Raw genomic sequence first — 26,262 nt, forward strand, 5'->3', positions numbered from 1 at the left:
CAATTTATTTTATATCATCGAATAACAACTAACATGTTAGACGAAAATTTTGGACAATTGAGTTATCTAGGACCATCGCGAGATAGACTTGTTTCCAAGTCTACACATTCGATGCATGCACCGTAATCATTTTCACATTCCATGGAATTTAGGCTAATTTAAATACCTTTTCTTAAATTTCAGGTCCAAAATCGAAGGCAATGACATCAATGCAGCTCACCAATGGCGTGAAGCAACCATTGAAGATCTACCTTTCATTAAAAATTTGGTAGATGATGAAGTGCGTGAATTCTTTGGCGACGTATATTTAGCAAGCCTAATTGAATTGTGTCCGCATTCAGTCGTTATTGAAGATGTCTCCAGGCAAATCGTCGGCTTTCTTTGTCTAAATAACTATCCTAACATAAGTGCACTTTCACCGGAAGTATGGACCGATTGGATGAAACATCATTACAAGTAACTGCAAATTAGAGAAACGCACAATGCATTTCTTCACGTTCTTTCTCCAGACTTACCGAATTGCAGTACCAGAATACCTTATTCGTGCATTATATTGTTTGGAAAAACACTTTGCGTTCAGATTGCCTCCACGCTTATCTTGAAGATTTGTTCTTGAATTGCGTAAAATTGGAATATGTTTGTTTGGTAGCACCCGCCAATGATGCCGGAAGTAAGTGGTACTCATATAATAACCTGGATAAAGAAGATTGTTTAATTTTTATTCTATTTCAAACACAGTTAAAAGTTATTACATTCGCCTCGTAATATTTAAGAATTTAGTATTTCAGACTATTCACTTTATTGTGATACTGGCATTTATGGTAGTCTTAGATTGGAGTAAATTTGCACAAAAGAGTCCATTTTAACTGATTATAAGCTCGTTAGTAACGGTGCGATTCTCAGCAAAAATTTGGCGCAACACCACTTTTTTCGCGAAATTACAAATCGCCTTGCACTCTATACATGGAACCACCTTATATTTGCGAAAATTATGCTTGAATTCTTGAGAGGTATATAATTGAACTCCAACGAAACAATTACTAAAAAAAACCATGCGCATGGCTATGCTTCATCGTTCCATTAGAATAAATTTTCAATTTCCCCACTGGGACGCATTTCAGTACAGAAACATTCTTTGCAAGAATTCTGACCTCTGCGACTGTCCGGATATGAAACGCCTGCTGCTGGTTAGTAAGAATACTCCCATAGTAAATCTATGGAAGAATTGTTTTGCATCTGACACATTCTGCGCTGGATACACTACCTGTTGGATAGGTTGAATACTTTCATCTGCATTGTACTAGACAGGCCTCGTGCTGGATACGCAACGTCTACTGCTAATAAGTATAAATACTCTCATAGTAGTGTTAAGGCAGTTTTGTGTCTCATAAGTTAGGTGCTGGATAGTATGAATAGAGCTTAAGGTGTGCATTGCCTTAGGTAACATATGTTATCTTCATCGGAAGGAACCGATCTAAGCACCAAAGCCTTCTGTGGATCTTATGGCGAATGAAAGCCATGGAAAGATGCTTGACATTTGATCAGCATGTCTAACAATTTGAGAGCAAAATGCCGAATTATAGCGAGGAGCAAATTTTAAGCCACTTCAAGAACATGCTTCCAACCTTCTGTGTGTGGGTGAGAGGTGGAGTAGAGGCAATGCCTCTGAGCTGTTTGCTTCTGACAGGAAAAGCTTGGTGTGTTTAGAAGCCAGAAAGCTCCGCCACCTACCATAATGGGAAACTTGTTCCCATTTTTTGAAAGCAGCATTAGCCAATACTACTGACACTCCAATTGCTGGTTCCAATCCGGGAATGGGGGAAATTGAATGCTCTTCTGCTAAGTCATTTCACATTTTATTTTCCTTCACACCACAATGACGGGGTACGCAGAGTAGTTCCACTGTATTGAGTGGAGAAACAAACTTCAATTCAATTCACAACACTATCAATGAAGCTTGACTATTGCTACAGGTCAGCCTGAAAGACTGTTGCATATTGTCCCAATGGAAAAGTATACTTCTTGTTTTTATTCAGAAGGTAGACCTGCTTTAGAACCTTGTTCACCTTCTGAGCCATACGCGTAGAAGACCACAGTGTATCCTACCACGCATTCTTCTAGGTGGGCCGTCGCGAAAACTAGATTCACTTCTCTTAATAATTCTTTCAATGCTCTGTGCCCATCACGTCCGTTGTTTCCTAAAAGATCTAAACGATTCAGTCTAGGATACTGTGTTAATACTACCGGCAATACCGTAACGCACAGTTGTTTGCAGTGAAACCAGACCCAAATGTAAACACTTTTGATTTATCTTAACACTTCTCACTACAGATACATCGACCTAATCATAGCAACATATATCCACCTGCACAGCCCACAAGCTGTGAGAGCTCTTTCATTTTTACCTCTGCATGCTTGTTCCAGAGGAACTTCATATCTAAATTAACTCCCAAATATTTCACTTCATCGGAGCCTCAAAAGGTCAAAGCCAGTCAGTTTCCCCCTTTCTGTTTTACTCACTGATTTATTAAAAAGCCATGCCTAAAGTATCAACTGTCAATCAAATCGATGGCACGTTGTATATTTCTAGACACCGTTCCGAGATCCCCATCAGCAGCAAGCACACATGATTTGCATAAGCTTGAGCATATATTGGCAAATTTTGCAGTTCACATAGCAGTGAAAAAGATCAGCATACTCCACAAAAATGGCGATAACTCCTAACCTCCTTGGCGATAGCCTTTCGTTGCTTCTGTTTTTAAATATCGATCTACACCCACTTCATCAGAGAGCATAGATCCACTTAACTAAAGTTTCGTGGAACCATGGCGGCGTCACATACTTTTCGGAAAGACACACGGTCAAAGGCCCCTTCATTGTCCGCAAACACCTCCACCGCGCACTCGCCTTTCAAAGTTGCCTCCTTTATTTTTGAAACCGAACAGTAAAGCGCAGGCTCACAGGGTGTTCCACTTTGGTAAACATCTTAATTTTCATTTAGAGGGAGCGATCTTAGCGCCTCCTCGCAAATGTGATGCTCAGCGAGTCTCTCTAGACGTTTCAACGAATATGATGTTAAGCTGATTTGTCTGAAGTTTTTTGGATTTGAATCATCATCTTTCCAATGCGTGAGTAAGAAAACTAACTTAACCTGCCGCCAAGAGTAGACATGTAACCCAGAGCAAGACATCTTCAAAAAATATTTCTTGGAAGTCGCCTTAAGTGCTCTATACCCTCCTTTATCATCGTTGGGTAGATACCATCTTCCATCCTACTTCTGAGTTTTCACGGTTTTCGGTTCCACCAAAGAACCCTCTTACCGCTTTGGCCTCGGGTAATAAGATAACTGTCTTCAAAGCACCCTTTCATCCATACTGAAACATATTCCTAAATAATATTCATCCTCCAACATTAGACAACTATACCAACAGGGTAAACATCCTCATTGGAAACATTCGTTACGTTCCACGAAGTAATGAATGCTCACCTGAAATTCTCTGTCCTCTTTTTAATACTGCTTGGCTGGCAGTAATAGAAAGAGGCTAAAATCCAGTCAACGTAAGAGCTCCGAAACTCCATACATCCCGGCTTTGCGCCTGGATCCACCAATTCGATATCCCTAAAAGCTGGTGGTCTACGTGATCACTCCATCTGGTACAGAGTCTCCCACGTCCTATTCCTATTATAGACTTTCCTGATTAGATCATTCTCACCCATAAAGCCCATTCAGCAGAATTTTATCCAGACCTAGATGTATCGTTGATAAATTTAGCCACTGTATACGCAATCATCCATCCTCATATAATAATAATAATAATCGTTGGCGCAACAATCCATGTTGGATCAGGGCCTTCAAGTGTGTTAGAGCACTTCATTCAAGACCGTAACGGTACACTAGGAGGCAATGTGGTCAGCATTGCGCTCGCCCGAGATTATTACCCTGATTTGACTCAGGTACTCATTCACAGCTGAGTCGACTGGTATCCGACGTCAAATCACGATACAAATTCCACTGCCACCAGTGAGATTTGAACCGCGACCTTCCGTACGACAACCTCCTCATATAGGGGCTCCAAATTTCATCGGATGATTCGATGTGGCGCAGCAGGGTTAATGTCAATTCGACTGACAGATGCCACCACCGGTGTTCTCCGTGGCATATTCAAACTCGCCACGAGACCATACTGGTCGACTTCATTTGTATATTATCCAAAACTAAAATAATAATTGTATGGCCTACGTGCTAAGTGCGAACTGACCCACTTGATGTACCTAGCTGACATCAAGCTGTATGCTGGTACTGACAACCATCTTAGAAGTCTGTTGCGAATAATAGACATTTTCAGCCGTGATATTCGGATGGAGTTTTGATTAGACAAGTGTCGAATCCAAGCCATCCGCAAAGGTCATCACGAGCCGCATGCCGGACATAGCATTGGTGACTTCCTCATCGAAGCTATGACCGAGACAGACTTCTACAAGTACCTAGGAATTCTGCAAGGAACTCATGCTCGAGTTGGTGATCTGAAGGAAGCTCTGCTGTTCGAATTCCTGCGACGTGTAAAGCTGGTGCTGAAATCGCATCTCTCGGGGAAGAATAAAATGAGTGCGTTGAATGTATTCGCTATCCCTTCACTGGCTTATGCATTCGGAATATTGCCGTGGACGAAGACCGACCTGGAAAACGTCCAGGAGCGGATACGGACAACTATGTCCAAATTCCGAATGCATCACCCAAAGTCTGCCGTGGAGCGGATGAACCTGCCTCGTGACATCGGAGGTAGGGGTGTGGTTGACGTGGCGGCACAACATCATCAAGTCGACTCGCTGCGCGCTTATTTTTGCAGCAAAGAACAGGCGAGTCCCTTGCATGCGGCTGTCTGCAAGGCAGACTGTGGACTGACTCCACTTAACTTGAAGGATCGATCTTCCAATCCTCTGAGTGGGGTGAAGTCAGACCAAGCGCGGATCGTTGAATGGAAGTCGAAGGCAATGCACGGTAAACACGTGAATTGTCTTTGGCAGCCATTTGTGGATTTGCATCTGTCGAACAGATGACTGTGTGCTGGGGAGCTCTTTGCTGAGACGGAGGGGTTCATGTGTGCCATTCAGGATGGCGTGGTCGCCACCCGAGCTTATAAAAAGCTCATCATGAAAGAACGGGTGGAGAACGATCAGTGCAGAATATGTGGTTCTGCGTTAGAGACGTTGGACCATCTCATTTCTGGCTGTACTGTTATGGCACCGGTGCAATACATCACCAGGCATAATGCTGTATGCAAGGTTATCCATCAATACCTTGCATATAAGCATGGGCTGATCACGGGAACATGTCCGGTTTACCGATATGAGCTGCAAGCAGTACTTGATAGTTCTGCTTACAGCATGTATTGGGACCGGCAAGTTCTGACTGATCGCCATACCGCACACAACAAGCCTGACGTACTGTTAGTTGACAAGACGGGTCGCTCCGCGTATATTATTGATGTTGCTATCCCCCATAATAGCAACATTGAACGAAAATACGTGGAGAGGAAGGTGAACTATGAGCCATTGGCTCGTGAAATCAAAGAAATTTGGCATCTCGAGCGGGTGGTTGTAGTTCCCATAATATTGTCAGCTACAGGTATTGTACCTAAATCCCTGATGGCTTCCCTTGATGTCCTGAGACTTTCGCACAGTCTGGTTCAAACCATGCAGAAGTACACCATTCTGCGTACGTGCTCGATGTTGCGGGGAGTACTCGACGGATTCTCCCACTGACCTACCACCGGCCACCACCACCAGTGCCCCTTTAGTTTTTAAGTAGGTAGGATCGTCCGAGCCTAAATGCTTGGCACTTAGTGCTAGTATTAGGTAAAATCCGGCATCTGCCGAGATTGTGTAATAAAATAAAATTAAATCTTTTCTAGAGCGCGGCCAATGATTCACAATTTTTCAGCTAAAATCCCAAGTCGCCAAAAAATACATCAGAACTACGAAGATCATTCTTTTGACAGTAAGAGCTTTGATGTTATGGTGAGATATTTCAGGTGGAACGATTTTTTTAACTGAAATAATCTCTACTGGCTGCCTACAACCCAACCCACCGCCCCCTGATCTTGTAGATTGGACAAATTATCAATGGCTTCAAAGTTGTATTCTTCTATCTTTATTGCTCTCAGTTTACTAGCGCGACGTGATGCTATTATTTCTTTCGTCTATAGTGTTGATGTTAGCACCATGTAATTCGTCTTGTCTTCATTAATCCGCTCCGCCTGCTCGCTGCTCAGTCTGGAAGAAGGCACATTTTGGTTTATTATTCCCTTTATGTAAAAATTGTCAGCGTGGTCCCATAGTTGGGTAGACGGCCCACTTTTTTCGACCAGGATAGAAAAGGATACATAATAGGGGATCGCGTCACAAAAAGAAATTTGCTGTTGCGCTGAGTTCAGAAGTGTATACTGCACCATTAACAGTCGACCACTCATCAGCGATGACGGGCGACTGAAGAGATGGAAAGCACATTTAACCTGTGATACGTAGTTAAATGTTAGTGAGGTTCCTCCTCTTGCAGATGAAGCGGGTAGTCACAATAACATGCAGATACGGACTGTTCCTCCAAGCCATCGGCCATCAATACACTCAAAAGGAGTAGAACCCCTGGGGTTCATTTATCGCTGCGCCTGCAGTTTCTGTGGATCTCCGATTTCCCTCGTACGGATATCTGGAGAATCAAAGGAGTCGAATAAGCACCCGTTTTCCGTGGAAAAATTGGAAGGTTGTCTGCGCGCCGTCGGCCGTTGTAAGGATAATAACTAAATAATCCTGGAACGCATTAAAGAAAATTTCGAAAGCTTGATCGACCTGCCTTAACCACATCAACACCCTACATATCATTTTAGAACAGTGTGGGGAAGTTACATCTTCGCTGCACCTGCTCTTCATCGATTTCAGGAAAACTTTCGACAGAATCAACAGGGAGTTTATTTGGAGTGCTCTAGGGTAAGGGGGCATTCTGGAAAAAACTAATAGCTATTATCGGAGCAATATATGATGACGCAAAATGTCATGTGCTGAAGCGAGGAACAATGACGGAAGATTTTGAGGTCAAAAGCGGAGTCCGCCAAGAATGCATCTTGTCACCGATGTTATTTTTGCTTATTATCGGTGATTTTGCTTATTATTCACGCTGCCTTATCCGGAGGATGTAGAGGAATTCAATGGACTACGACATCCTTCCTCAAACACCTCAACTATGCTGATAACATCTGTTTTTTCTATCAGCGGGTCACGGATCTTTGCCAAATGACTCTGGGTTTGGAAAGAGAGGCAGTAGAGTTGGACTGGAGGAACAAAACCAAGGTCCTCAATCAGCCGAGTCATCGCGCCCTCCTTATCCGTATTATTTGGCAAGCTATCGACGGAGCCGATCAATTTGTATATCCGGGAAACATAGTTTTTGCCGACGATGGTACTGAACTAGATGTTCCTAGACGTATTAACAGCGCTGGATCCACTTTCACTGCCTTGCTGAAAATCTGGAACTGCAGTTATCTCCCCACCAAGATCAATTTGAGACTGTTCTGTGCTAGTGTTCTTTCTGTGTTGCTATATGGGAGTTGCACATGGAAAGTGATCTCCACTATCACTCCAGGGATATAAGGCTTCACAAACATCAGAGTAGGCTGGCCTGATGCTATTACAGACGAAGAACTTGGTGGACACAGACCATTGAATGGTTTCGAGAGTGATCCTGCTGTTTTTACATGTGCTGGTCATGGTTAGCTTAATCACTCTTATCAATTTTGCGGAAATACTAAATCCTGTCATAGCCGTGTACAGTTTTACCCTGACAATGCTGTGCTGATTGTCATATTCGAACAGTTTTTCCATCGCTGATTTGCCTGTAGTTCAACCTCTTTGGTATTGGACGATGATATTCTGAGCGTATCAGGCTCTCCGCCCTAGCAAACCAGCGAAAAATATTTCATGGATGGTACTCAGCAGCGTCATACTTCTACAATTGTTGCACTGAGTGATATCCCCCTTTTCATGTCATCATCTGTCCTATGATAGATCATGACTCACTGACAGTTATCAGGTATTGATGAGTTGCCCCAAATTGTATGCATAAGTTAATGACCCAGGTGGTGTACCTGGTCGAATCCATATTTAACGAGTTCGGCTGCAATTCCATCGGCTTCTGGGATTATGATTCTTACGCCAATAAGTTGCACGAGGTGTTTCTTCAATGCTTGGTGGTGAAAGAACTCCAACTCGCCGATATGTTCGTTTTCTTTCTTCTTCTTCATTCTCTCAATATATTACTCCAATATGCCCATCCGGTCCGCAATCAGATTTCCCTCTTTGTCTTAGCAGGTTGAGCATCAAGGTGTATAGGGTTTAATTATGCTGCTTTATTAGTGAAACTTCCGCGCTTGGTACGGTTACTCCCTGTACTTCTCGAGCCCACAAACCTGTTGGTTTCCCCAAGCTTCCTTGTGCTGTCTTCAGCTCAACGCGATTCGAGGTAAGTTTTTAGGAGTGCCCGCATTCTTGAAGGTTGCTGCATTGCCCGATATACCGGATTCTTCCGTTCCGTTGCTGGCTTGCTGGTCCAAGCAACCGTTCTGATTTTTTGGGGTAGTAGCATTTAAAATCGCCATTTTTCAAGTAATCATTTCGTGATAAATGGCTGATCTTCTGATCAGGCTGCTATCGATTGACTCTCATAATGAGAGATACCCAGAAAAGGAAACATATCTAAGTAATAGAAGAGAGACAGGGGTAACAGAGGTGACAATTGGGTATTTTTTCAGTTTTAAACAACCTTTGCAGAATTTTGTTAAAAAAAAATATATCGGTCTTTATAAAAATACGTAGTTGTCTTCAGAATTATTGGTGGAATACAACACCATTGGTTATTCGCCGCAGCTGATGCCCCCTTCCATATATTAGATAACAAAACCATTTTATTTCCAAGTAAAATAAGATTATTTATATCGTTGTACATTAATCCATAACAACGCTTACCGCTTCACTCAACTATGCAATTCAGCACGAACATTCTGTCATTCCACTCTACAATTTCATCATTAATAATAAAACAAAATTGATTCTGTTTCAGTATCGTTTGTCAAGAACTCCTTCATTAAAATGTTATTCAGCCGAGCACTTCCATTCGGGAGCTTTATACCAATGAAAACTCAGTCCTTGCATATCTGCTTTCGAAGCAGTTTAGTAGCAAAAATGAAAATCCGCCGTGCATTGTGTGTATCGTAAATCACATAATCGACAGCATAAAATTGAACAATATGATATGATTTCACTTTTCAATTATTCTATCCATAGGCCAGAGGATAATGATGATTTAGTGGAAATTCTGGATGCCACCGCACCAAAACTTCGAAACTACTATGGAGACTTTTATATTGCTGAAATTGTCACAAAACATGAACCGAACCGGAGCATTATTGTTGCTGAGGTTAGCATTGAAATATTCAATTTTAATATGATTTATTTGTGATCAGTAACGGCACCATGACATTAAGCCCATGGATCTTCCGTGAATATCTTGGATAAGATTTGGGTGCACATGATGAAGTTACTATATATGTTTGCAAATAGCACCACAATTTGATATAAAGATGAAGTGTTCGCGTCTTCAATCTTAAGTTATGTTCTAAAAACAGAGAGGCGGTAATTCCATGAACTCAGGCTGCCACATGCTCATTGCAATATTCCCTTCTGCCTATATTAAGACAATTTATATATTGGGTTGGGGAAAAAGAAATGTCGTATTTGTGATCGTAATTTGACGCTTTTTAAGGTTTTGTTTGTAAAACAAAACCTTATTAAAATCGGTTTACTGTCTGTCTGTCTGTCCGTCTGTCTGTCTGTTTGTCTGTCTGTCTGTCTGTCCGTCACACGCATTTTTCTCGGAGACGGTTGTAGCGATTGGCACCAAATTTGGTAAAAAGGTGGGAACTGTGAACGCTCACGCATACAGTGAGTTACATCCTTTTAGGACGAATTTAAGGGAGGGTCCCCATACATGCAAAGGGAGGGTGTAAATTTGTTTTTCATCAAATATAGTCATGTGGGGTATCAAATTAAAGGTCATGATTAGTACTTTTCGAAACCATTCTTAGTTTTGACATTTATTGAAAAGGTGGGGGGTGCGGGGGGTTGAAAGTGGTCACTTTTTTAACGAACCCATTCTCAGAAACTACCAAACCCAAAAATCTGAAAAAAATCAGGGGCCTGTCACTATATGGTGCCTAGGCTCCGAAATACCCTCCATACCGATACCTGTTCAAATAAAGTTAATAATAGTACATTACTATAATGTTTAGTAATTGACAGGAAAGCCCCCCTTAAGTTCATCCTAGAATCACAAAATTTTGCAACAATATAGGCTATAGTATAGAGCATGATCCTGCCAAATTTGGTAAAAATCGCACTATTACTAACAAAGTAATACTAGGTCAAAGCTGTCGCTTCTCTGCAAATTCGAGACTATGAATGTCGATATCACTTGAAAGTGGTTATTTTCACATAATAATGCATATTTTACGAGCTACATGCTAATGGGACAAATGCACACCCAAATCTCTTTATAAAAGAAATAGACAAAACCTTTCATACCTGAAGCGTCTAGCTTCCGGTTTCCCGACTTGTTTTAACTTAGAATTATCTGATTTAAGTCAAATATGCGCCGTTTCGCAAACATGTTGCCATTTAGAAGGTAACTTCATTATTCCCATTAGAAAATCCGTCCTCCTTATTGGCAACAAAACTCAGACCGCCAGTTTTCGCAAGCCTCTTTTGAGGCCAACTTAGTAGCACCAAGAGCGTTTTGCATGGACCGGAAGAGATGGTAATCACTTGGTGCCAGGTTCGAATTATACGATAGGTGCGATAGGACATCCCATCCGAGGTTCCGTGGCTTCTGGCGGGTCGCCAAAGATGTGTGAGGCCGAGCGTTGTCCTGGTGGAACACAACACCATTCCTATTGACCAATTCTGGCCGCTTCTGTTCAATCGCCTGCTTCAAACGGTCGAGTTGCTCACATAAGAGAACCGAATTGAGGCATAGTTGAGCAGTTCATAGTGGATGATTCCCTTCCAATCCCACCAAACACACAGCAAAACTTTCCTGGCCCTCAATCCGAGCTTGGCGATGTTTTGGGTTGACTAGCCGCGCTTTGACCACGATCTTTTTCGCTTAAGGTTGTCGTGCGTGATCCACTTTTCATCACCAGTCACCATCCGCTTCCAAAATGTGGCGAATTCGTTCCGTTTCAGCAGTACATCCCAGGCGTTGATTCGGTCCAAGACTCTTTTTTGCGTCAACTCGTGTGGCAGCCGAACATCCAGCTTTTTTTGGAATCCAATCTTCTGCAAATGGTTCCAAACGGTTTTATGGTCCTTACCCAGTTCCTGGCCAATCGAGCGAGTGCTCACTGGATAATTTCGACTATTTTATCGGTTTCTACGACGATTGGCCTACCCGTACGGGGTGTACTTTAGACATCCACTGCACCAGAACGAAATCGATCGAACCAACGCTGTGCTGTGCGAATCGTTACAGTATCGGGCCCATAAACTTCACAAATTTTTTCGTCACCTTCGTTTGCATTTTTAACTCTCAGGTAGTAAAAACGTAAAATATGACGAATTTCTTGCTTGGTGGACTCCATCTTTGACGCGCTGTAACTTGAGACTGAAACGTACGATCACAACACTGTCTAAGAGACACTTGTAGCGCAGATTGTCGTCTTCAAATCGCCGTATAGTAGACCCGATGCGATAAGTACAACACAACATATGTTTTAGTGTCGCCATCTATTGATAAAATGGGGCATTTCTTTTTCCCCAACCCAATATATACACAAGTAGATCTTCCATTCGGCATACATTCTTTAAGATGCGGTGAAAATTCCCAAGATGACAGCAGAAGAGGAAGTTCCTAGGGGCACGAGAATTTTGTCCATTAAAAGCACATTTAGTAACCCAGAACATTATGTTAGTTCCAGAATATGGTAAAGCCATTGTTTTTACTTGTTTTAGTGGACATGGTAAATTCGGATCTTTTGTATGATTTCTAATAGTCGTTATCACCGCCATGATACTCGGATATTAATAATGATTTATTGCATATTTTTCAATAATTTCATAAACAATTTTCAAAAATAGATTAGATACATCACGCAGCATTAATTAGACTTGTTAAAAACCCATTTTGAAACGCGCGTATTAATTTATCCATTTTCCTTATACAATTCTTGATTGATTTAATGATTTATTCATATAAAAGTATCCAACTTTCATCGCTTGGTGGAACATTTTTCCCCTAGCACACAGTGGATCTGTAGATTTTGTGGAAACCAAAACCTTATTAAGATGGAACTACTGATACTGTCTTCTTTATAACTAGGAAAGGGCCGCGCTGAGAATGGCATATAACCGTAATATGTGCTGGCTTCCCTGTAGCCACATCAACTACCGCCCTCTGTTTCATGTTCGTATTAACACAACAACGTATTGCGTCTAAAGGTCTAGGTAAAAAACAAAAAACCATTCTCCTCATTTGTGTCGTGCTCACATACTTACAGCTTCTCATCAGCATCAACAACGTCACAACAACCGGTATCCGGTCTAGGCCTGCCTTGGTAAGGTACTCTAGACATCCCGATTTTGCGCCGAGATCTACCAATTCGATATCCCGAAAAGCTGTCTGGTTCCATCTCAGGCAAGGTCTGCCTCGTCTTCTTTTTCTACCATAGATATTGCCATTATAGACTTTCCGGGCTGAATCATCCTCATCCATACGGGTTAGGTGACCCGTCCATCACAACCTGTTAAGCCGGATTTTATCTACAACCAGATAGTCATAGATTGCTCATAGATTTCGTCGTTATGTAGGCCACGGAATCGTCCATCCTCATGTTGGGGGCCAAAAATTCTTCGAAGGATTCTTCTCTCGAACGCGGCCAAGAGTTTGCAATTCTTCTTGCTAAGCACCCAAGTCTCCAAGGAATACATGAAGACTGGCAAGATCCTTGTCTTGCACAGTAAGAGCTTTGACCTTATGGTGAGACGTTTCGAGCGAAACAGTTTTCGTAAGCTGAAATAAGCTCTGTTGGCAGCCAGCAACCGTCAGGTCAGGTCTCAAAGTTGTAGTCTTCTATCTATATTGTTTTCGTTTGACCAGTGCCATTTGATATTGTCGCTTCCTTGTACTTTGACGTTGCTAGCATGTACTTCGTCTTACCTTCATTAATGTGCAGCCCAAGATCTCGCGCTGCCTGCATGATCTGAATGAAGGTAGACTCAGTCAATATCATCAGCGTAGCCCCGCAGTTGCGTGGAGTTGAAGAGGATGCTACCTCTGGTATTTACATCTGCATCGCGATTCAATCTCTCAATATCAAAGGACCATTTTCGAAAAGTACTAATTGAGTCTTTTCATTTGATACCACTCATGACCATATTCTGTTAAAAAAAAAGTACGCCCCCTTTGGTATATATTGGGAGCCCGCCCTTAAACCCAACTCAAGATGCTGCTACACGTTGCATATAATACGGTTCATAGGCCATATATTCGCACCAAATTTCGTGACGATAGATTCAGTCCTTTAGGAGTAAACCTCATGTGAGAGACGAACAGATTGACAGACAGATGTGCGAGCAGGGTGCAATCTGCGAACGCATAGTAATAATTTATTGTTAATCAATCACAGCGACGAAATTTTGAAAACAGCGCGAGTAAAAAAATTGTAGAAATAAAATCATTTACGTATTTTATGCAAAGGAAAACCTCATTAGAAAACCTTCATTTTCTTCTTTCCCCAGTGCCATTTTTTTTACTACACCTGTGACTACAAACTACGAATTAGAGGATTAAACCAAAGGAAGAACTTCATTTCCAGCATAGATAATGAGACGAATCAATCAACAGGATAAACCGACGCCGTCAAAAGGAAATAACCCGGCCTACACGCGACGACGTAACCAGCATCGCGAATTCAACCAACATGGATGAGTTTTCCAAGCTGGGTTCCCGAATTATGCAGCTAATGAAATGTGTCCGGAAAAATATGCACCATGCCGTCAAAAATCATGCGCGGCCCATAATGTCTTCTTATAACAAGATTCATGTGGATTTTGGAAAGGGCAGCCTAACAATGCCAGAAAAACGACGGCGAAGAGAGAAAATCATCTCCATTTTCGCTGCTCCATAGAAGGGTCCTGGCCAACACACGTCTTCGGGAGGTTGTTTTATAGCCAAAACACGAAACACAAAAGCGCCTCAGAGAACCCATTAACAACTCAACCTTATATCAAAAGTACAAAAGAAAAAAAAGACCGGCCATGAAAGAATTCAGTATCCCGATGAAATTGATAAGATTGACCAGGCTAACCCTGACCAATGTGCGAGGCCAGATAAAAGCAGCAGGATCACTCTTGAGACAAGTAGTAACGCGGCCCTGAAAAAAGTGATCCGTGTTGCTGAGGTAAATGCTTGGGGCACTATCCTCTTTAAATCCACGCAACTACTGGCCTATGATGACGATATCGACATCATGGAAAAAAGAACCCGAAACGTGCAAACTGCTGTATTGCAACCAACAACATCAAATCGCACCTTTCAAACGAAAAGGATAAAAATAGGAGACAACAACTTTGAGACCGTTGATAATTTCTGTTATCAAGAGTCTGAAATCAGAACCGATAACAGCTACGGCGATGAAAACCCCGCACGGTTGTTGGCTTGAAACGTCTCACCATAAGGTCAAAGCTCTTACTGTACAAGACAATGACCTTGCCAGTCCTTATGTATTCCACGCAGACCTGGGTTGTTAGCAAGAAAAATGGCGAATTCCTGGCTGCGCTCGAGAGAAGAATCCTCCGAAAAACTTTTAGCCCACCACATGAAGATGAACGATTCCATAACCTAGATAACGACGAAATCAATGAGCGATACGATAATTGTCAGGTTGTGGATACAATCCGACTCAATAGGTTGCGGTGAGCGGGTCACTTAATCCGTATGGGTGAGGATGATCTAGCCCGGAAAGTCTATAAAGGGAATATCTTTGGTAGAAAAAGAAGACGAGGCACACCCTGCCTGAGATGGAACAGTGATCTAGGCCAGAACGGCAGACAGCTTTTAGAGGATATCGAATTGGTGGACCTCGGGGCAAAACCGAGATGTCTACAATTCCTTATTAAATCATTTGGCGAAGCACTGCGCTAAGAACTCTCACTATCTATGTATAGAAACCAAATATCGCGATTTGGTGGTAATCGCGATCTTTGGTAGCACCCTACATAAATGAGAGCCATTCAGCTGAATTTAAATCACTGCTCAAGACTTGCTAGCACAGAAAGTGTTTGAAAAGGAAAGCGATGTTGCTATTGTCGGCGAACAATGCAAAAATCTCCTTCAAGACTGCGGGCTACAATGTGAACACATCTTTCTGAAGATTGAGATTGATGCCTCTACACTTACGGCTATTATTCTGTTCCAAGTATGACAATACCAGATATTGCAATATGCTAGACGGGAAGAATTCTACTTGAAGTTTTCTTCTGTCTAAACATCACCCTTGCTAATGTCGATAACATAAAAACAGCGCTTAATGAGGATACATTTCTGAAGATATTCCGGTTGAACGCCAAGTTTACTGAAACGGCCATGGAAGGAGCGACGCATCTGTTCCAACACCATATGTTACTCCCATGGCGCAAGAGATACCTTGATAATAAACAAGCCCACACAGTTCACAGTGGGGCATCACGAGAAGTGAAAAGTATTGCCTCAAGCGACTCTGTGATGGGGCAGATTCTCATCCATGGGTATATGCGTACAAGTCGGTTAAATAGACAATAAAAAGTAAAAGGTACCTTCCTATTATGCCCCCTACATTACTGTAGCAGATAGTTCCGGCATTGTTTTCCCAACACCCGGGAACTACCTTCCTAACGATACTAACGAATACCGAAGACATCCCTCCAGTAACCGTAGACGATGTTCTGGGCACATTAAAAATGGTCCCGGATAACACAGCTCCCGGTATTGATCGAATTCCCAATAAGGCAATGAAACTAGTAATTAGAACGGCACCACGCATGTTCACACAGATATTTGCAGACTGCCTAAAAGAAGGATATTTCCCTGCAAAGTGAAAATTACAAAAATTTGTATCAATCATGAAGAAAGGAGTGGATAATGTATAACCGTCTATAGCCAATAATTGACGGCTACTAAGGCTTCCAGAAGGGCCGATCAGTGGTTGATGCTATCGAAGTGGCTTTCGAACTAGCCAGGAAAGCCTTTGGCGAAGGAAAATACTACACACTGGTGACTCTCGATATCTACCAGGTGGAATCGTATTATCGAAGCGATCATCACGGCACAAACTACAAATTAAGAGTATATATTCAGTGTAATATTCGACAACTTCCGACTGCGGAATATACTTGACGATTCGGACGATAGATCGAAAGATACACGATATAATGGCAGCAGTTTCCAGGAAGCCTGGAAATAGAGCCATATACCCGTTTGACGGTAGAAAACCTGGTAAAATGTAATACATGGTACAATGAAATACAGCACGCGACGCGGTAGTTGCAATAGTGAAACGGATGCACCAGCGACTAAAAAAAAGCAGAAGCGTAGAAGAGAAGTTACTCAATACTGCAATCAACACCACACAAAGTGGTAGCAGCTCATGTAGATTGAACAGTTAAGAACTGAACAGCCCCGCGAACTAATACCACAGCGGGAATTCTAGTCGATAAGAGTCCGGTTGGTGCGTCCAGGATTCCTGATGCGTTCCCTGATGGATATCCCCTAGCCAAACCAAAAGACAGACGGACAAATAGAAATTGACTTTAATAAGGCTTTGTGCCTCCCGTTTATATAAGCTCACTTGTTAGATTAGTGGTTAGAGCGCCAGGCTGTCACTGCAGAACTGGTAGAATGAGCATCTGAGTCAAATCAGGGTAGTAATCACGGGCGAACGCAATGTTGACCACATTACCTCCTGCAATGCATGAATTTAAATTTGTTTTTTTTTCATTCACTCACGTTACCCGCTTTATTTCAGATAAACAATCAAACTGTTGGAATGATGTGTCTGAACACAAACGTTGATTTGGAAAAGCTTAATCAGAACTTCCAACTAATACCATTCCACGCCTTACGCAAGTACCGTTTTAATATGGCATTCGATGAAATGGAAGTCAGGTACTTTATTATCTAATCCAAAGTATGTTCAGATGGCTGTCAACTAAAAATCGACATATTCCTTCCAGAGAAATCGTAGCCCGAGAATCACAAGTTTTTTTTGCGGGAATGAATAATGCTGATGATGAAGATGACGAAATGACATTCACGGTCCGTTTAAAATGACAAAATAAATTTGATGAATTTATTCCATTTTTGTCTCTAGGTTGACACCCAATACACAGTTCCTTCGCAGACAACACAAGGATCACAAATTGAGACTGAAATCACCAAAGATGAAAGGTAAGTAGCAAAAGCGCAGGCTTTCTATATAGTTTTATATGAACACATGTACACGTATGTATATATTCATTTAGAAGATACACTAAAAATTGTCTTTATTGATCTTGTAAATGTTTATCAACATTCCAAGGTCCAATACAAATTTGAAGAAGAGTATCCCCGAATCAGAAGAGGCTGCCTGCACTTTAGACATCGAAGTAATGGCAGAGTGGCAAGACGTGCTAAAAAGTAAGTAATGTAAAAAGACACTTTTATCTTAGTTCTCTAATAAGATATTAGTTTAAAACTGATAGACCAGTAGCTTACTCCAAACTACCATCTTATTTTATAGTGTATGTATATATATAATATGTCGGGAGCAACTTACTCCCTTCATCAGTACAAAGCTACTAGATATTAGTTGTCTATTGAATCCGTTTTAACTATTAAAATGTTGTAATGAATCGTTCAGACCTACATTAAAGAATTCAGGGACAACATAGAAAAATTTATAAAGTGTGCATTTATTTACCTATTAGTAAAGATTGACAGTACTTTGTACCCTATTTAATGTAGGAATTTCACAAAATATTGTATAACTATTAACACTGTACCTGCTTAGTGCTGGTTCGTTGCCTTGTCGCTACTAGTGATGCTTTTCACAACGGTTGCTTCTAGACAGAATTTTTGATGACTTTCTCTCTCCACTGTGACCGTATATAAATGAGTAAATTTCTTGTAACATATATCCTATGTGTACAACCTAAATCTTCTTTCTTTGATACTATTATACAAGCCACCATATTTCCAAAAACATAGCCAATAAATTCCTATACCCCTGTCCTACCCTTTTCACAACAAAGGAATATCAGATTGCTCATGTTATACAGGGTACGGCAGCATAACTTCCTTTTTTAAAATGCGAACCACTCAGTTAGTTGATGTCATAGCGGAGCGCTAGTGGTCTCGTTCAAGAGGGGATACTGTAAAGTTTCGTCCCGACACGGTTCAGTCGCCATCATGCGTTGGAATAGTGAGGAGCGTGCCTTTGCCGTTGAGGTTTACTTTTCAAGCGGATGTTCGGTTATTGCAACACAGCGTGCATTTCGGAATCGCTTTAATTTAGCCCCGTTGGCTCCCGTCCCAGACCGCAAATCAATTGTTACATGGGTCCCTACATTCTGACAAACTGCAAGTGTGACAAAAGGAAGAACTGGAGTCCCTCGGCGCGTTAGATCACCTGAGAACATTGAAGCAGTGAGAGCGTCAATGTTGCGATCGCCACGGCGTTCTGCGCGCAAACACGCATCTGCCCTTGGACTATCCGATCGTTCTGTGAGAAGAATTCTTCGTGATGATCTTCATTTTCATCCCTATAAGATGGCGATAGTGCAGAAACTTTCAGAACGTGACTTCAATTCTCGGATGAACGCGTGTGAGCTTCTTCTTGATGTCGTTCCCGAGGTTCTATTGTTTTTTTAGCGATGAAGCCCATTTTCATTTGTCTAGGTCGGTTAGCAAACAAAACATGCGCTACTGGGCTGACACCAACCCTCGAGAATTGCATCAAAAGCCTTTGCATTCACCCAAAGTCACAGTGTGGTGTGCAATTTCCTCAGCTGGAATTATTGGTCCCTGGTTTTTTGAGGAAAATGAGGTTACAGTGACAGTCAATTCGGACCGGTATGTAAACATGCTACAGAATTTTTTTTTCCCACGGCTAGAAAATTTGCATTTGGGGGACACTTGGTTCCAACAAGACGGTACAACAGCACACACTTCAAGAGCATCGATGGCTGTTTTGAGGGAACACTTTCCAGAGCGCCTTATCTCAATTAGAGACGATTTGGAATGGCAGGCACGCTCTCCCGATCGGTCCCCTTGTGATTTTTTTCTATGGGGTTTTTTGAAATCCCGTGTTTAAGTGAACCGTCCAAGAACCCTACAAGATTTGAAGACCAACATCCAAGAAGAAATTGCCAACATAACACCTGCTATGCTAACAAGAGTCATGATAAACGCCAGAAATCGGTTTACGCAATGTACGGAGAATTCGGGACGTCACCTAACAGATTTGATCTTCAAAACAATGTAAATAAAAACTTTAGACATGTACCTACATTATAAAAAATAAATAAATATTTTCCGATGCATACAATAGTTTTTATTGAGTTTTGAAAAAAGGAAGTTATGCTGCCGCACCCTGTACGTAAGATTCACTTGATTCTGGCGATAAGGTGGAATTTCATCGCCTTCTTCTTCTTGAATGTGCTTCAGTCCGGAAACAATCCTTGGTCTCTTAAAGTCTTCGCCTTTATTATTCTTTGTTAACTAACCACACCCCGCAATTCGTAAAGCTAAAGAGTCACCGTACAATAGAGTTCCCCCTTTCTTAACGTGTGACCTGTCGGCGCAGACGCGAAGGAGACTTGAAGCTTGCAAGCAGCAATGAATGTCAGTATTCATGTATTTCTCCCATATAGTAGTACAGAATAAAAATTAAAACGGAACAGCCTCAACTTAATTCTGGAGCTGAGATTTCCAGTAAAGCAGCGAAGGCGCATCTAGCGCGATTAATGCATCGAACGTCATCAAGTTCAGTGCTACTGTCGGCGAAAGCAACGCTCCATAGGTATACAAATTGATTAACGCATTCAATGCTTTGCCATAGTAAGAACCTTGGTTTGGCCACGGTTCATGACTCGGAGAAAAAGCAAACAGATTGAGGATTTTAACGGGACATTATTCCTTAAACTGCGATATGTCGGGCTAGTAGTCTAGCTTTGCAAGTGTTTGATAATTCCTCAGGTTGATCTTTCTGGTTGTTAATAAGTTGCCCATCTTATATCTTCAGAAGTCAATATTATACCAAATATGAAATTATGTTTATAAAATATAGTAAAAGTCAAGGTGTTATGTGGAATTAAATATTTCAATACCTCCACAGATTTGGGGGAAGTTCTACAACCTGACTCTAAAGCCGGGCTCTGTTTCCGCTATTGGTCTTCGAGATCTCGAGGCAGAAGACAATCATTACAAACTATTTTAGAGTGGTTCGATAATTATAATACTACCCTTGTTCTGTCATTCTCAAAATGGTGAATGATGTACTCCACTTTTTGGAGCTCCTCCTCATGGGCTCGGAAGCGACCGATGAACAGAAACACTGGTATACCCATAACAGTGCCATAAGGAGAAATTTAACGTATTCCTTCGAGGACCACGCGAATCGTCTGCTTCACACATTATTCAAATTTTTGTTTTAACTTTTAACACTTTAGAATGGTTTCTGTATTGGATAGCAAATAATGCAGAAGTGCCACAAATCAATTGGCAAACTCCTGAAAAAACTCTTTACTAGCATATTCTACAGCAAGTAGTGCAGAAGCCGCAGAACACCTCCTATTACTCTCCTAATGGTAACGCGCCTACATAATATGATAAACCAATGGGAATGTAGACTCTCACGATTTTATTTTTAAAATAAGACAGATATTATTTCAACTATAATAAATCATAAAAGCTGCAGAGAACACGTGTACAGGATGCATTCTAAAAGTGTCGGGAGTGATCTCAGAAGAAGAAATTGTTGATTACTGATAGTTTTGTTACAAGGTAGCACCCCTGTGCATCAATAAACCAATACCCGCGGGTTTTCCAAACTCCATAGGCCCTCTGAAACTCGGTAACCGAAATGCGCTTCAAGGCTCATGTCGAAGCGGTCTGAACCTCCATTACTCTTTCGTAGCGTTGTCTCTCATGTCCCTTTTTTCAAAAAAAGTTTGAGGAGAGTCACGTCACAGCTGTAAGAAGGGGGCGACAGCGTTGCAATCTTGCTTTTACCCAAAACCGCGTCATGGAAGATCCAATCATCGGTGATTTCTTAAAGGGTTCGGCGAACGGGATTCTTCAATCAACGGAGCACTTCCCCTTAGAATTTCTTTTGAACCACTCCTTTCGCGTCAGATAATGAGCACACTTTTGACACGTAACCCGATCATCCGAGCCTTTTTCGGCTTTGGAGACTCGTCGATGTACTCCTTGGAACTCTGATGCTTGTCACCAATAATTACTCTACCTAAAAAATTTGGTTTTCAAACATTAACCTGTTTCACGCAAATCGCCACACGCCTGATCTAGCCATCTTTAAGCTGTTTGTGTCAAAAACCTTTGTTTCTGACATAACAGGTTCGAAAACTCCGAACAGTGTGGTGGAGATTTATGCTAGGATTCAAGAGGCTTATCTCAGCACAAATCTCCACCATACTGTTCGGAGTTTTCGAACCGACGTTAAAACACGCACTCACTCAAACCACAGTCCGTTCACTCGAGCATTTATTTGTTTTTCGCTGGGCTATCCTGGTACTTTTGGAAAGCATCTCCTAATCTCTTCCAATTTCTTTACTCACCTTTCGCAGAAATCAACCCACATAGTAAATTCTTCAGCTTCCATTTTTCTTCTGATTACTTCCATTTAGGGATGCCAGCAAAACAGGGGTGAAAAGATTAATATCATACAATTCATTTCAATGTGGTAACTGAATTTCTATGTTTTCCACGGTATATCAAATTCTAGTGAAATAGACACATTTTACTTACTACACCTATGTTAATAACAATACGATTCCCTGTAAACTTTCCAATATCATGTCCTATATATCGATTTACATTTCAACAAAATTTTAAAATCCCAGTTTGGATTTAAGGGAGGTTTTCCAGCAAGATTCAAAAATAAGTATGCCCTAAATCCTTGCTACCGATTCCTGGGAATATATTTCAATTTCACTCACGAATTTTCGTGAAACTTGGCACTCTCAATCCACTCTTATGCGCCACGTAGCTCTTAAGCGACCCACTCGTAGGCCATTCGAAGATAGTTCGTTCCATTGCATGACTTAGCCAGCAATGGAGTTGTCCCCATTTCTCGACGACCTATCCACTGACATTTCCGCCTTTTGAGCGTTATTGCACCAAGGCTATTCATACTGACAGGAAATTGCGGAAGCCTGTCAAGCTGAGAAACTTGGTTTTGTTGGTTTCTATTTTCAATCTGATTCTACTTGCGTGTTTGTCCAAGTCCGAAACCATTTGGCAAAGGTCTACGATTCGGTGATAGTTGAAGAAACCAAAACCTATAAGCCTTTCGCCATATTCGACACGATCAAGCAAGATCATGCCTCCCCATCATATCTCCGCGCAAAGTGTTGTTAGAGCCCGCGTTAGCAATCAAATCATTTATCGCAATCACAATGTCTCCTTGGGCCAAATGGGCTCAGACAGAAAGGGCAAAGTTGCTGGATGCCAACGATCCTTACTATTTCCGAAACAAGTTGACAAGTTGATGATCCCGGAGAACCCCCAATCAAGTGACCAAAGTGACGTATCATGAAAATGGCCATCAAAACTGTGACACCATTAAGATGGCAAAGCAGACCCGGTTAGAATGAACTCCAGATTAGCGTCTGATCTCGGCTCTGATGACAAACTGTGTCAACCTACGCAAACTTCACTGCCCGCATAGACAATCACGGGGATCATTTAATGCCTCTGCAGTTTCTAGCGAAGATAGCAGCCTTACAGCTTACAGCAGCAACAATCACAATCAAAAGAAGGCGACTAGTAAGGAAAAGGGAAGTGAGGTCGGCGGAGTTATGAGTTCTGGTGGCCAAAAAGGACAGACGCATCTCTATGGTTGTCGAAAACGACATAATGGAGATGAGGTACCTCTTTATTATCATATATACCACCAAAAAAGCGCATCACTAGTGCAGCCCCTAGTTGTTCAAAACCGGGTGCCTTCAGTGCACCACGAGAAGGTAAACAAACGGACCAAGCATCGTCAAAAAAAGGGGAAAATTCGACAACAACACAACGTAAATTGAAAAGTAGCAAAGTCGAGACGACAACTTGTAAGCCAAAGAAACAGAAAGGCAACAAACCACGATGAGAGGCCATTTTCATCATGACGAACGAGAGGATATCTCTCGAGGAAGTTCCCCGTGAAGTCCGTAGCAACTGAAAACCGGAAGACGCTGAAGTAGAGTTTAAGTCGGCGGTCTCGAACCAGCGATAAACTTATCGAACTTGAGTCGAAGACTGACAGGAAAGTACGTTACGAAAGCAGTAGTTTCTGACCTAGACCCTAGAGTGCACCATTGTGGTATGCCGATATATCTGGTACTGCTACTATCTGGATGGAAGATACGGTTAATTTGTAAGTGCGAGCTCATGGATAGAGATAGTTTTTGAAGGTTTTGTGTAAAACAAAACCTTTCCGGACTTGTTTTAAGGTTGGTTGTGCGGAAGTGACTATTTTCAGCGTTTATCTCACTTCAAACGAATTTGTATCCCCTTTTCGAAATAGGGTAGGCACGTTGGAAAACGGGTTTCGAAACCACGGAAGCACAATTTCTAGCTGGAGAAGCCTTTAACGTCAGAGCCCTCGAATGGGATATGCCTCAACAAGATTTTCGAGAGAGAGCCCAGGACAGGACTTATTGTCCTAAATATCGGTAACACTCCGCTATTCCGACGACATAATACCAACGGCACCATACTTTTTATAACCTTTGCGACGGAATCCTTAGTATCAGCATTGAATGATGGAGGCTACTGGAAGATTTCACGCGAATGATCATCAGTACACTTCCTTTGAAGTAACAAACGGCTCCTCCCAATTCCAACTGAATCGCTAGTCCACTCACCGCAGCTTGCAACGCATTGGCAGCCAAAAGGAAACTCAACCATGTATACTAGTGGACGGTTGAAATTTGAAGACAACGAAAGAGCTGCCTCAAACTTCGAGTAATTGCTTAGCGCGCAAGAGCCCAAGATCAGGTATCCCTTAAATCCTCAAAATGAGAGAGAAAAAAAAGAACTGTGCCACGGAATCAATAGGTAGGAAACACGCTGATGACGCGGTCCAAGCGGTAAAACTGGCACACAGTCGCCACTATCGGCGAGTAGTGCTCCTTGTGACCCTAGACGTAAGAAATGCCTTAAATTCTGTGTGGTAAACCTGATCTTATCGTTTGCTGATGAGTGCGGTTCAATCCATTGTTCTTTACGGTTTCGAAATATATGCTGACTCCCTCAGTAAGGAGATGTACTATTAAGGCCTAGCCTAACATGTTGCATGCGCCCATCGTACCGTCTCAGAGTGATAGCAGGAGTTATTCCAATGCCTGTCGATGCTGCTGACGACCTCAAAAAATGCGAGGGAAATACAGAAGCCTTCGCTTGTGAAAAGAGGTCCCCGCCGTTTCTGGGCATTGTAGCAATAGTGGGAAAGAGAATCGAAGTTTAGATTACCCGCGTATCTCATCAAAGACACGCTTTCCTGGTTCAATCGAAAGCACGGTGAGGTTGACGGCAGTAAGACATCAGACACGAGTATTTTCAGTCTTACCTGCTCCCAATCGGGAAATCACTGTCGTCCAACTGCATTTATTGCAAGGATCTGGTGGATAATGTCTGCAGAAGGTGGGAGTGTCACCGCCATCGCCATTCGATGGAAGGTTGTCGAGCATCTCTGAGTAGCATAATTGAGAGCAAGCTGCAGAGCGAAAAGGCGTGGAATAGAGTGACACGCTACACTCAAGGCATTTCTAAGACAAAAAAGATTGAGATGGATAGGAGAGATGTCAGGGTAACTGAAGTTCCCTCGACCACAAATTTGTGCTCCTACACTGAATAGGCCTGGACTGAGGTAACGTATCTAACGGGTTTCGGGTTCTAACGGTGTCCTAGACGCAACAGGGGGCTGTTTTAGTCGGTACTCTGTTTGAGGCAGAAGTCCGACACTTTGTACGCACATGCACTTCACTTTCCTACCCAAAAAACAAAAAAAAATCTCCTGTACGAAGCGTCTTTTAAGCTGTATGTAGCTCGTCATAGAAAGCATCATTTTCCAATAAATCCTAAATTTTCAGTGCACTACACAATTGTGATTCTCCTAAACCTGGCACGTCATTGTCTGGCAGTCAGAAACCGACTCCCCGGTCAAGGGAGCGCGCCTTGCTTTAGTGGCCACCAATAGCCTGATACCGGACTTGCCTTAAATACCACTTGTTTTCGAGAGTAAAGGAACATATTGCCGAAAAACAGAGAGGATTACTGTCAAGAGTCCTATCATCTTACTTACTTTAAGCTCACTATTTCCAGCTTATCTAGCCGAAATTTTCGTTTAAGTTAGCAAGCATTCTTGGGGCCCTTACATTGTAGTCGAGAAATCTGCGCACATTCTAGAAATCATTCAATTATAATGATTCTAACAAAATCCCGGAGTTTTCACACTGTTTCTCCCTCATATTAATAATTCAAAAAAGCTAGCTAAATTTCTAATCTCATGGAATTTTTTACCATTTTTCAGCCCTTGCAGATCGAGACGCATACTACCAAGAATTCACGAGACAAGTAAAGCTTCCGCAAACAGATCCAAATGTTATGGCTATTGAATTATTTGGAATATCAGCGGAAGTAGATGAGCGAAGTGCTATCGACTTACTAAAAGCTGCATTCGATACATACCGAGATCGTGACTACTGTCTCCTGACGATCCCAACTACAGCATATTTGCCGTCATTCTTGAATTATTTCACGGTAGAAAACACACTTAATTTACCTCCAAATAATAGCTTATAAAATTTCAGAAAGTTATTCCGCGATCAGAGTGCTCTTTTCCAGATAATCTTTACTTAATTCATAAAAATAATTTATCTGGCGTTCTGTCCGTTTCATATATAAACAAAAGTAGCTTA

At 41.9% G+C, this 26,262-nt stretch overlaps 1 protein-coding gene across 1 annotated transcript; it reads left to right on the forward strand.

The window, feature by feature from the left end:
* On the forward strand, positions 1-26,146 carry LOC119653529 (cilia- and flagella-associated protein 61-like). The gene is made up of 10 exons (XM_038058242.1): positions 1-122; positions 184-456; positions 510-670; positions 9,110-9,251; positions 9,334-9,466; positions 17,103-17,242; positions 17,311-17,392; positions 17,448-17,524; positions 17,655-17,752; positions 25,875-26,146. The coding sequence occupies exons 1-10, from the start codon at positions 34-36 to the stop codon at positions 26,144-26,146; spliced, it is 1,467 nt and encodes a 488-aa protein (XP_037914170.1). The 5' UTR covers positions 1-33.
* The last annotated feature ends 116 nt before the right edge of the window (positions 26,147-26,262 follow it).

This window comes from Hermetia illucens, chromosome 1 (genome assembly GCF_905115235.1).
Source record: "Hermetia illucens chromosome 1, iHerIll2.2.curated.20191125, whole genome shotgun sequence".
Lineage (NCBI taxonomy): Eukaryota > Metazoa > Arthropoda > Insecta > Diptera > Stratiomyidae > Hermetia > Hermetia illucens.

What these genes read in the sequence shown, in the direction of transcription:
- LOC119653529 (XM_038058242.1), top strand. Translation starts at nt 34, where the DNA reads ATGTTAGACGAAAATTTTGGACAATTGAGTTATCTAGGACCATCGCGA. An exon ending in ACACATTCGATGCATGCACC is followed by an intron (nt 123 to 183) that starts GTAATCATTTTC and finishes CTTAAATTTCAG; the next exon opens with GTCCAAAATCGAAGGCAATG. An exon ending in GAAATCACCAAAGATGAAAG is followed by an intron (nt 17,525 to 17,654) that starts GTAAGTAGCAAA and finishes CAACATTCCAAG; the next exon opens with GTCCAATACAAATTTGAAGA.